The 12,713-nt window shown below is 42.8% G+C and overlaps 1 protein-coding gene across 1 annotated transcript; it reads right to left on the reverse strand.

Moving 5' to 3' along the window:
• Positions 1–1,148: 1,148 nt before the first annotated feature.
• Positions 1,149–12,713, reverse strand: leo1 (LEO1 homolog, Paf1/RNA polymerase II complex component). Its single transcript, XM_050034060.1, has 14 exons — positions 12,618–12,713; positions 10,504–10,652; positions 10,039–10,337; positions 9,599–9,807; positions 9,198–9,302; positions 9,001–9,095; positions 8,621–8,769; positions 6,974–7,058; positions 6,744–6,838; positions 6,506–6,640; positions 4,998–5,133; positions 1,993–2,185; positions 1,779–1,876; positions 1,149–1,504 (listed from the first exon to the last, which is right to left on the reverse strand). The coding sequence occupies exons 1-14, from the start codon at positions 12,673–12,675 to the stop codon at positions 1,373–1,375; spliced, it is 1,938 nt and encodes a 645-aa protein (XP_049890017.1). The 5' UTR covers positions 12,676–12,713; the 3' UTR covers positions 1,149–1,372.

Consider the following 12,713-nt stretch of genomic DNA (forward strand, 5'->3'; position numbering starts at 1 on the left):
TAACAGGCATCACAAGCATGAGTCCAAGCAAATAAACAATCTCCATGGAAACTTTTACCGCTGTAAAATCTCTTTCAACACAGTAAATGAAACATCTTGCCTTTACTAAGAGAGCCTTTGCAACTGTTTAAGTCCCTCAGCTAAGGAAAAATGGAGCCTTAAGTGTCATACTTATGGAGAAAACGTAAGGTGTTTTTTGAAACCAGTCCCTCAAGACTCATATTTTCAAAATGGACTTTGTCCAACCCTATGAAGTCTTGTGCTTGTTCCTTTCTATTGGGGTCCTTGATTGCCTGTGTCCGTTTTTGTTCTATATTTTATGGTCTTTTACTTTTATCTTGTGGCTTATGTTGTTATTATTGAATGCTTTTCTTATTGCCTTTGTTTTTATGGTCTTGTTTTGTGAAGCACTTGTGAATTTTACTTAAGTGGAGGGTGCTTTACCAAACAAATATATGTATTCAAATTAGTGCTGGATAGATTTGCCAATGATATCAGTACCGGCAACAACTAAAATGCAATTAAATATGTTTAAGATAAAAACACAGTAAAGGCTATTTGGTTATTTCCACTGTGGACCTTTGTTGGATGTGTTGGACAGTTGACCAGTAGATCATAGCAGTGTCTTCAAGTGGTGTATGTTTGGCAGGGGCGATATAATAGTGAGGGGATGAGTGTGGGTACCAGTGTCAACATGTTTCTGTAAGACTCATAATTCCTAGTGAGGCCTCTACTCCGTGCCTTTCCTGCCTGGGCTGGCAGGCAGGTTGAGGAGGATCTTCTCTCACAGTACTACAGCAATTCCTAAATCCCCTGTTGCCTCTCCTGTCGGGAGGGTTTGGCTGGTTCTTTCAGCACCAGTTAAGATTTATCCCCTAACTCTCCTCTCCAGTTTCTACCTCAAGGGAACATTTTCAACCTCATGACTGGTGAAACTGGTAAAAACTGGTCAATGATGTGTTTTGTTCTGCGAGTGAGCAGCAGGCAGGCGTAGGTGTTTTGCTAATTACTTGATTTAATCTAAAACCAACCTGCAGCACTCATCTCATTAACCTCCTTTCTGTTTGGAAACTGGACTAATGTTTCATAAAGTATCAACAATATGATTCATGCATATGAATCATAACAGTGAAAAAAAAGATAAAGGGTTCTTGGGAAACGCTGGTTACATAAGACAACCATGTATTTATTTCTCACCTCTGCTGTACACAACATAAACAAGCAAACACACAATCACACACACACATACAAACGCACTCACCCACACACAGGTCCTAAGAAAATATACAAAACAAAATATGGCTGTTTACATGCCATGTGGGCTGAGCACTGATAATACAGTGGAATGATAGATTTAAAAAAAAAAAGTGAGTTATTCATCATCCTCTTCCTCTTCCTCCTCCTCCTCCTCCTCCTCTTCGTCGCTGATGACATACTTCTTGGCCTTCTTGGTGGCCGTTTCCTCGTCGTCCTCTGCCTTTCTCTTGCCCGATCCCTCGCCCTCCTGTTCAAAACAAGAGCAGGAGAGGTGACGCTGTGATGCTGACAGCAGCAGACATTCTGTACTCAGTACGCACAGTTTGTTGTGCTACAGCTGCATTTTGTTTTCTGGCAGTACCACAACTTTAGTTTTTGCACAAACTGTCAGAGCAGAATTAAGTGCATGTTCCTCAGAAGAACCAGTAGTTCTTGTCTTGTTCAGTTCACATGAGGGTGACAAGTTTTAAGCTCCACAGTTCACACTGCCCCCTGTCTGTCCAGCAGGATACTACACCTACCTCATCACTGTCTAGCTTCTTGGCCTTCATCAGCCTCTGGGCCTTGTCATCATCGGAGCCCTCATCGCTGTCTGACGAGTAAATCCTCGCTCGCTCCTCTGGGTTGGGTCAAGAGGGGGCAGAGAGAAAGAAGGATGTTCATTAGACCTCTGTGACTTTATGAAAATCTGGTGAGAAATAATGAGAAAGAAAATGTGACTGTATTCGTCCTTACCTCTCAAGCCTCCTCCGCCCTTGTATTTGCTCTTGATGGCTGCCAGGCTGATGGCTTCCTCGCCCTCCTCCTCGTCATCGTAGCGGTCGGGCTCCAGGTAACTGCTGCTTAGGCCTCTCTGGTGCTGCTTCTCCCTCATCCTCCTCTGCTGGGACTCTCGGCGGATAGAAGCTCGCAGCCGCTCCTCCTCTTTCTGCCAGGAGAGACACCGGTGGGAATTACTGTAAGCACTGGCTTTAAAGTTTGACAGTTTGTTTCTAGGTGGTAATTTAAAAGCCTTTTTTGAAACACTGGAGGTGCATAATTTGTGTTATAATAAATTCACTGTGTGGTACTTCTGTGATGTGTGTAGGTAAGAGGGGGTATAGTGGATTTGAGTCATTTCTCTTAACATAAGCTGTAAGGTGGTCTGTTTTTACACATAAAACATCAGGGTTGTCAGTTATTTCCTTAATTAAATGCATATTTCTTTTTCAGAAGGCTCATGACTTTATGTTTAGGCTGCTACCATTTTGCGAGTGCCATCTAATTCCATTATACTGGAGAGAAGCCAGACATCTCTACAGCTGATATATCAACACTCAGCAACTCACAGCAAAACTATTTAGACTGATAAAAACCACTAGAGGTAAGAGGAACAATATGTATTTTTGATTTGGGGTGTTCAATATTAACCATATACTATTTGCACAATCACTGCGCAGTATACATTCAGACTATATTTAAAATCTGAGTATGACCCAAGCTGTTCAGTTTCTTGTCTCAGAGTCTGGAACATTACTTATGGTTTTTACTGTACATTGTTTCACATGTAGCTCCTTAAGTGCCTGCATCCTGCTTATTGTTTTGTGATTGATGCAATGTGGCTGCTGTAACAAAGCCACTTCCTACTGGGATTAATAAAGGACTCCATCTTACATGGACAGCTCAAGGCGGAGAAAGAAAAGGAAGAGTGGGGTTAAAGGTCTGAGGCTACAGGCAAACTAAACATGTTGAAAGCATGTGAGGAGCATCGAACTCTAAAAATACACTATACATGTAGTAGAATTTAGCTGCAAGTGTAACTAAACGGCTGCCATGTTCATCACTTTGACATGCGACAATGGGAGCACTAAACCAAAGAGTTCTGTGTCTAAATAAAGGATGTAAGTATGGAGTGTCTGATGATACCGAGTCCCGATCCGATACTTCCATTTTTGTTGATAATACAGCTGCATGGTGCACACTTAAAGTACTCAAAATTAATCTAATGTATACACATGACAGCTGAATAACTCTGCAATACATTAAGAAAATAAAATCCCTCATCCAAGCTGTTCCTTCATTTGTTTTAAACAAAAGTATAAAATAACAAACCCTCTCTTTAATCTTGTTGGCTTTGTTGGTGCCTCTCGGGAATTTCTTTCTCCCTTTAAAAGAGTATTACCTAATTTAACTGTATTCACTTGAGTGTTTGACTTTATCATCAGTACTTCTTTATCGTGATTACATTTTTAAAAAATGACTCATTGGTTTTTTGCTGGCCGGGCTTTTGTCGCAGTTGCAGTGGTGTGGTTGATGTGGTTGTGGTTGTCTCTCTTCTAAGCAAAGGCTGAGCTCCACCTGCAGTGAAACATCATGTACTATAGGTGACGGCAAAACGCAAGACTCTCACACTGAACTGAAATGAAACGAGCACTCACAACTTAGGCAAATAACAGCCTCATACTGATTTTTTTCTGTCTTTCATGATGTGTGATGTTTCATAACGGGTGGGACCCAGACAGGAGCCCAGCAGAGTGGAGGAGAGACAGACAGCTGAGAGCTGGAGAGCTGACAATGGCTGCACTCTCTGTGCATGACAGCTTTGTGAATATAAACACCTCTGTGACAGCTGACGTTTAAGGATTGGCTCTATATAGCTAAATATAGCCAATCCCATCCTATCCATATGCTTATCTGGGGCCGGGTGGTGGGGGCAGGGGGCCAAGCAAAGCACCCAAGACGTCCCTCTAACCAGCGACGCTTTCCAGCTCCTCCTGGGAGACCCCAAGGTGTTTCCAGGCCAGATGAGATATGTAATCCCTCCAGCATATTCTGGGTCTGCCCCGGGGCCTCCTACCAGTGGGACGTGCCTGGAACACCTCTAACGGGAGGTGGCCCAGGAGGCATCCTGATCAGATGCCTGGACCACCTCAACTGACACCTTGCGACATGAAGGAGCAGTGGCTCTATTCCGAGCTCCCTCCGAAGGTCTGTGCCTTGATCTTTGAGATCGGATCGGGACATATCTCGTTAGAAGCACTAACTGTAACTCTGTTCTGACAGATCTGGTCAGTCATATATTGTCAGAGTATACAGAGGCAGGTGCACTTACTGCATCAACGTTTTCTTCCTCCACCAGTCAACACTGGCTGCCAATCAGCTTGTGCTATTTTGCCAAAACTCCTTTCAAGTCACCCCCAGCTGAATAAGCTCTACTTTTCAAGAAAGGAAAAAAGCTGATTTGTTGGCTCTTTTCAGTTGTTGTTAAGAAGTTTATTGAAATAAACAAACAAATAACAATGAATAATTCAACCCTCTTTAGCAGTTCAGTGCCAGTACAAATGAAACTGGCAAGTAAAATGGCAAATGATGAGGAAATCACGTGTTATTATGTGAGAACACTCAGTATCAGAGTTGTTTCTAAGTTCAACAACCACAGTAGCCCAACACTTGTACAGTCAGACCGCCTGAGATAAGCACTGAGCACAGTGAAACTATAAACTATAACCAGTCCCCCCCTCCAGACTTGCTGACACTATTTCCATTTCGCTGACCACTGTGTGACCTCGTTATGTAAACGCGTCAGGTTATGTCTTTATGTAACCGGGGATGATGCTCGACAACAACTGGCCTCCTGCCACATTTTCTGGTGCCTGTGGTAACACAAGCATTTTCAAACAGGGCTGAGGAAAGACAAGCAGAACAGCACAGAGGTGGTGTTCTCTGGCAGATGGACAGAGGTGATGGTGAGAGTGCGTTACCTTGATCATCTCGTTGCGATGCGACTCGGGATCTCTTCCGGCCATGGGAAGGATTCGGATCTTCTGCGTCTTGGAGCAGCGGTCAGCCAGAGACAGTGTCATCTTCCTGTGGGTGGCGCTGTCTGTGGAGTGGGGCCTGGAAATACAGATGAAACAACACCAGTGTCAGATTCAAAGCATCCCTTCAGTCAATAAGTCGGCAGTCTTCACCCTATTCTTTCTCTTTTTTGGTAATTTTGCAAGAAAAGCTTCACAAACCATGAAAACAATACACTTGCATTCCAAACTGGCAAAAAACACCAATCTGTACTGCCAAACCTGTAGTGCTGACTGTGGAAGAATGTTTTCAAGAGTGGGCCCTTGCTGTGTTTCTATCTTGTGCATGTGGGGCCATGTCATGCATATTCCTGCCAATGGTTTCATGTTTTGTTTTGGAAATGAATGTGGTCAAAACAGAAGAACTTATTACACAAACAAAACCAAATGGAAACAGCCGTAGCCTCCCTGTCACACTCAATAACCATCATGTAGAAAAAGTAGCAAACATTTGGGCACAATTGTTGATCAGACCCTGACTTTTGATGAAAGCTCAGAGAGCATTTTTGCACTATGGTATCTTGTATATCTGTACACTTTTAATTGTGTATTGTGTTGTGTGTTTGGCTTCTCTCAAACAAAGCAAAGCTACATACAAAGACAAATGTCTAGGGCTGCCCCCTCATAGTTGACCAAACTTTAGTCGACCAGAAAGGTCATTAGTCAGCAAGATTTCATTGGTTGCTTAGTCGCAGTAAAAATAAGTAAAATATAGGCCTATATTAATGAAGGTTCATTAGTATGGTTTTGTATTTCTCTGTAATGTAGCACAGTGTTATCAGTGTTACTGATACTATTCTTTCTCACACCTTCAACTCAAACCTTTGTGTTGCCCCGCCCAAAATATATCATTTAATTATTATATCAACATTTGTGTTTTTGTTCCATTAATTTGTGAAGTTGCCCTTTTCAAAAAGAAAAACATTTTGTCCCTACCCGTTTGATTCCTGAGCAGCTTCAGCTCTAATCCTAATCAAAACTGCGCTCTGATGAGAATACTCAATCAGAACAAATGCTAATGTCCTGTCTGGCACCGTGGAGAGTTGTTGGGCTTTAAAGCAGCTTTGGCCAGTGTCCTACTAGACCCATGTGGTGTAAGGAAACAGAACATCCAGGTGGACTTGGGGGCCGTTAAGAGGCTTACACACTTCTTATTGAGAGAAACCTGGGCATCTTGCACAAGGTGATCCAGGACTTAGAGCATAGAGTACATTTCTGAATGAAGGCTTCTATTGTTGTGTTTGGAATTAGAGGCAGCGTGGGGCTTATTTAGAGCGTGTACGGCTGTCATGGAGCCAGACAGAGGAGGAGTATCCCTAGCAACACTGTATTATGACTCAAGTGAAGACATGCATCTCTGTATGAGACTCTTAATAGCAGCCTGTCAACAATAACAACAATGGCTGTGTTACCTGAAAGTGAGCTTGGTTTTGAACACAGCCTGTCCCTGCAGTCCAGTACCCTGTCGGATGAACAGGTGGTTATGGTCACCCTGGAGTGGAGCTTTGTAAACATCAAACACTTCGTTCCCCAGGTGGAGGGACATGCTGTGGCAAGAAAAAGACATTTAGAAACACAGAAAGTACAGTGCACTTCCTGTACTGAGTGCAGTAACCCCGCCCCCCACATCCCGCTTGGCGTAATACACACCTGCCATCAGACCATTTCACAATGCGTGCGTTGCTCTCTCGTGCTTCATTTCCCTCTTCGTCTCTCTTGACTCTCCATCGAATTGTATTCTCCACCTGTGAAGGAGAAAAAATGAGCTCTTCATATACAAGATTTTTTTAGAAGCTGACACTGCTTTTAATTTGTTTCCACTTCAGTCCACACAGACACTACAAACACATCCACATGCACACATTAGGTGGCCTACATACCTTCAGCTTCAGCCTGGTCCGTCCCTCTTCATCCAGCATTTCTTCATCCTCAAATTCATCCTCATAGTACTGAGGATCAAAGGGCCTATGAAGGAGGATTCAGCGACAATCAAAAATAGTAAACCTTTAATGCTACAGTTGGTAACTACAGAGGTACGTGAGGTAGACTAATGGCATTTGCACAAATCAACCATGGTTGAAGGGAATTTGTTGTTTGGTGGCAGGGAAAAAAACTCTCTAACTTTACAGCTAAACAGTTCACTAAAATGTGTTTCTGAAAACATTTGAGGCGAGAAATAGGCGATGCAGTAACAGAATTTTGATGCATCTTTGATCAGCGCTACCTAGTTTGACAGTTTGACCGCAGTTCAGGAACAGTGACTGAAAGCTGCGTTACAGACTCCTCGGCTCTGATTGGTTGTTTTCCTTCAGCTGTGGTGGATTCTTGCAAATGCCATTAGACGCACTATGAGGAGGAGGAGGAGGAACCAAGTTTTTCTAACAGATTATCAGTCTCACGTACTCCTGTGTGCCTGTTAGGGGTGTGCCAGATCATCTCATTCACAATAATATGGGTGTAATTTTTAATATCATATGAAAAATTTAGAATGTAAGCGAAATTATTACCGACTTCACGGTGGTTCCAAAAAGAGGAGCAGCTTCAGTAGTGTGGAATAAACTGTGGCGTTCTGAATGTTTTATGAACAACCCTGGACTTCTCAGACTCTTTTAGCGAGTTACCGCTCAGAGGGAACTCATTCAGCGGCTCCTCTGGCAGCAGCACAGAGTTTCTCCCTCTCCTCTCTGCTGTGCGCACACGTGAGTCAGTGTCATTTTGTCATAAACCTCTGGTAATGCAAACCTACGTGACGCTCATGGCTCAACAAAAAAGGCCACATATGTGAATGTGTAATAGTTGTGGCATCATAACAGCCGGTCACAGGTTACAGCGTGATGAAAGAGAAGGAAATCACCAGTTGATTTATATAAATAGATCCAAGGAAATATGTGTTGTCTTCGAGAGCTATTTAAATGTGTAATTTGTGGTAGATTAATGTTGTAACAGAATCTGAATCTCACCCTGAGTTACTGTTGTTGTTTACAAACTAAAGAAATGAGAGATCATTTTTGTTTAGTTTTTACTGAATATTTGAAGGTAAACTGTAAAACTATAACTCTTATTTTGTTGCAATTCTGTTTTCTTAAATTAATAAACAAATTCTTTTTTACTAATTTGTCATGTCGTCAAGAATATTGTTATCGCAAAAATACTCTGCAATATCATGATATTATTTTAGGGCCATATCGCCCACCCCTCGTGGCTGTAGTGACAGTTCCTGCAAATATGACCAAAAGTTATTTTCATAAATTACCAACAACAGCTTTAAGTTACACAGACGCTTTGATGCTCATCAAGACCCAACACATTTACCTGAACACTTTAAAGTATAAGCTCTTACAATTCTCCTCCTCACCAGCAGCAGAGCAAATGATCAGAGGCAGTGACTGAAAGTGTCTGAAAATATGCTCTCTTTATCCCTTTTCCTTCTTTTTATTTTTTTTTTAATGTCTTCCCTACACTGTAAAGGGAGGCAAGAGCTCATCAAGTATAATATGTGTTTATATTTTCAGTGCCAAGGCTCTGACCTGGGCTCCACAGACAGGAAGTTGGGCAGCTTGACAAAATAAAGGTCAGATCCCAGGTCGGTGCTGACTTTGGGGATCTCTACTTCGATACGAGTTTCAGGCGCAGGCTCCTCTTCAGCCTGCTCCCCCTCCATCCCATCCTCTGTATCCTGGACACACAAAACACACACACACAGAAAGAGAGGGAGCGGAAGAGAACGTTTCAAAAACACTGTATTATTCAATGACCCATGATAATAGGGATCAGCTCAAAGAGGCTTAGCGAGAGGCTCTGAGAAAAAGAGATTTGGGAACTCTTATAAAAAAAAGGCTGGGCACAATTAAAGAGGCTTGATGACTGGTGGAGGGAAGAGACAGGGAGCGACAGGACAGACGCGTACCAGGGGCTGTCCCGGGGTCGGAGGCTTCTCGGCATCGCTGTCCGAAGAGATGTCGTCAGCCTCTCCAAACAGGTCGTCTGCTGCCGTCTTCTTCACTGTGGAACAGCATGGAACATGCGTTAGAGCAAAAACAAAGCCAACTTCAGCAGCTAATACAATTAAAAGTCAGATTTTAATTTGCTCTGACGGTTTCTCACCTTTCTTGGTTCCGACGTCGCTGTCTGAATCTGAATCAGAGGTGGCTTTTGCTTTGGTTTTCTGTCTGAGGAAATCATCTTCACTGTCACTGCCCTTTGCAGACTCTGAAAGATAAAACCAAAACAGGTGATGAAGCAGAATAATTTCCACATGACAGTACGGTAACAACGGAAGGCACAGGACACATGAACACATCTTACGGTAAATGTAAAAAGGATCATTATCACATGCAAAAAATTAATCTCAGAGTCTGAGATTAACCTCAAAGCTCAGGATAAAATTTTCACATATGGCCCTAATCCTCTTCCACAAAATCCAACGTGTCAAGATTAACACAGACGACTGGCTCATGATCCAGTTTAATAATTCCTCCATCTTTAACACCAGATCCTGGGAGTACCTAACTTCCTGTTCCTCAGGCCCTCATCGTCAGAGTTCTCTCTTTCTTCATCAGAGTAACGGCGTTTCTCCTCCTCGTCCTCCGACTGGTCGCTCTTAGCCCCTCCTCCCCACTTCTCATCATCTGACTGGTTCTCCCTGCCGGAAGCTTCTCCATCAGAGTGAGGGGTGCCCGGCCCTGATTGCGGAGTCCCAGGATCGCTGTGCAAACTGGTTCAACACAAACACATATTCAAAGCAATGACAATCTGGTTCTAAAATTTGTCTCATAATAAAATTACAAGTTAGGTTGTTACTTCTTAAGTCTTCAAAGATGAAACACACAAGTTGAGCACTGCAGTTTTACATAACGTGAGTGAAGTGTGTATTTGTCGAGGCCCCTCTGGCATCATCTCATGTTCACTGTATTAAACAACGAGGCACCTCAGTGTGTTGGTGTACCTTCTGTCTGAACGGACACTGCCCCTCTCAGAGCGAGGGCTCCCTGGTCCAGACATCCCGCTGCCAGCAGGGCTTCCTCCATCTGACCTGTGACCCCGGTCCTCCTCATCTTCATCCTCATCTTGATGGCCACGCTCCGAGCCGCTGTGCTGCTCTGCATCAGAGTGATCGTTCTCCCCCTGGTCGGAGTGCATGCTGGCGTCTGACTGGTTCCCTGACCGTTCAGACTGGTTGTCACTGCCACTGTGCTGGCTGTGTTGACTGTGCTGCTCATCCTCACTGTCGTCTCCAAACAGCTCCTGTTAGGGAGGAATGATGAGTAAGTTTATGAGAGATGCGTAAATAATGTTTGCAAATTACTCAGTGTCTACAGTGTTACACTTGAAAATGGAGAGAGAGTTGTGTATAAGATGGGTATGGCATTTCACTGTTTGTGCTGGGTGTCAGTCAAACGCAGGCACTCACCTTGTTAATACTGGGTTTTCCTGCCTCCTGGCCTTCCTCTTCATCATCATCATCCCGTTCCCTCTCACTGTCACTGCCACTGCCTGAGGCATTGCTCGCAGATCGGGGTCTCTCCGGCTCTGAGTCTGAACCAGAGCCAGAGCCAGACTCTGAAACAAATTAAAGCAGACTGTTTATCCTCTGGCACATAATACAGCTTACAGCGGGTGAATGTTGTGGTGGCTTAGTGACACATTTTGGCACATTACAGATTTTCTTTATTTCTCTCGCACAGCTCTTGACTGCCAGTCATTGTTCTTTACACACTGCATGACACTGATAGCTCATTTTCTCACCACAGTGTAGCTGGATGTCACTCCTTTCACACAGAGTAAGCCTCAGCGATCAGAAGAGATTACATTGCTTTTCTAGTGAACTACATTTCTCCCAGACTCAGTTATTAATATATGTATTGTGTACATCCTCATATTCAAAATACTACAGTCACTCATGCTAAAATATTTTCACCAGTGTGTTTTGCTGCATCTGTCTATAAAAATAGATCGTAAAAATATGTCTTTACTGTGCAATGCCAGGTTGGCACGGTGGTAAGTTGTCGCCTCACAGCAAGAGGAGTGGGGATGCCCCTGTGTGCGGAGTTTGTATGTTCTCCCTGTGTCAGTGTGGGTTTTCTCTGGGTCCCACAGTCCAGAGACATGCAGGCTAAGTTAACTGGTGGCTCTGTATTGCCAGTAGCTGTGATTTTGAGCATGAATGGTTGTCTGTATCTACGTGTCAGCCCTGTGATAGTCTGGCAACGTATCTAGAGTGTACCCCACCTCTCCTGCAACCCCCAATAGGATAAGCGGTTATGGAAAATGAATGAATAAACAAATAATTGTGCAATGCCAGAGAAGCTTCTGTTCTGGGTTTTGCATTTTCTGTTTTACATTATCGTTACTGACACTTTATACTCATATTAGGGGTGGGCAACACAAAACTGAGCCCATATCCAATTGTCTACAGATGTTACCACACCAGTTATAGCCTGGTACCTTTCCTTTTAACATCTCTGTCTTGATATATCAGGTCATGTGGGCAATATTGTAAGTCATGGGCTATATGTTTATTATTGAGGGTGTCATTTGCAGTAGTGACTGCATGCAATAAACAAAACCATGGCAAAGTATTACCTCAATAATAAACATATAACATTAGTTAAATTATAACTCTCTGACAGTGCTGATCAAAACTAAACATTATTATCTTTGCAAAATACAGAATTTATGTCAATAGATTTGACAGGTATACATGTGGATGATGCAGGACAACCACTGCTCCACCTAGTTTAGTCTTGGCAAGGTGCTGGAAACATCAGTAGAAACTGCATACATATTAATGTAGAAACTGAGTGTATATTAATATCTACAATCACAGACACTGTGATAAAGGATTTTGGTTAGAAAACCCTGAACAAAAAATGTACATTTGAAGCGAGAGATTTGGTTGATATTTTTAGTTGGCTGCAGGGAAAATGTGACTTAATTATTAGATTATTGTCTGTACTGTTATAGCTCAGTGAATCTCTCACACTGACAGGATACCATTTAGCTTTTTAAAAATGCTTAAGTGATTTTCATGGGTTGGTGGTGTCACATTACGTTATAAATTAAATCTTAATAGATGTTAATAGCCTAAATCTGCAGCATATGAGCGTTATTTTAATTCAAAACGGACAGTTTACACGTTAAATTAATAAAAGCGTTGTGCTGCACATTTAGCTGATGAGAGCATGTGCTTGAGAAACACTGATGTTGTTGTAGCAGTTGATTGGAGCCTCTTCCAGCTCGGCTAACTACGCTAGCTAGTTTAAACACAGACAAAGCTAGCTCATTAACTAGTTAACTAGGACAAAACAAACTTCTACCAATTTCTAATAAAGCTAGCTTTTGGAATTATTGATGCATAACGTTAACTTTGAAGACAAATGACTGTAACGTAACGTCCAGATCCTCTTCCTCGCGATCATTGTTTAGGCAAAGCTAATTTCCGCTTAGCATCGGGAAACCTCGACACCGCTAATAAGCTAACTTCATCAACAGCTAAGACTCTTAACGGCTGAGAGACATTGTTACCTCGCTGCTCATTGTCGCTGTCCCCATCACTCCCGAACAATTCATCCATGTCCGCCATTTCTTCTAATCTGTAGTAAAAATGTGACCTACAGGAAG

The sequence above is a fragment of the Epinephelus moara genome, chromosome 1 (assembly GCF_006386435.1).
Source record: "Epinephelus moara isolate mb chromosome 1, YSFRI_EMoa_1.0, whole genome shotgun sequence".
NCBI lineage: Eukaryota > Metazoa > Chordata > Actinopteri > Perciformes > Serranidae > Epinephelus > Epinephelus moara.

What these genes read in the sequence shown, in the direction of transcription:
- leo1 (XM_050034060.1), bottom strand. Translation starts at nt 12,675, where the DNA reads ATGGCGGACATGGATGAATTGTTCGGGAGTGATGGGGACAGCGACAAT. An exon ending in TTCCTGTCTGTGGAGCCCAG is followed by an intron (nt 7,059 to 8,620) that starts GTCAGAGCCTTG and finishes CCTCCTTCATAG; the next exon opens with GCCCTTTGATCCTCAGTACT. An exon ending in GTGAAATGGTCTGATGGCAG is followed by an intron (nt 6,641 to 6,743) that starts GTGTGTATTACG and finishes TTCTTGCCACAG; the next exon opens with CATGTCCCTCCACCTGGGGA.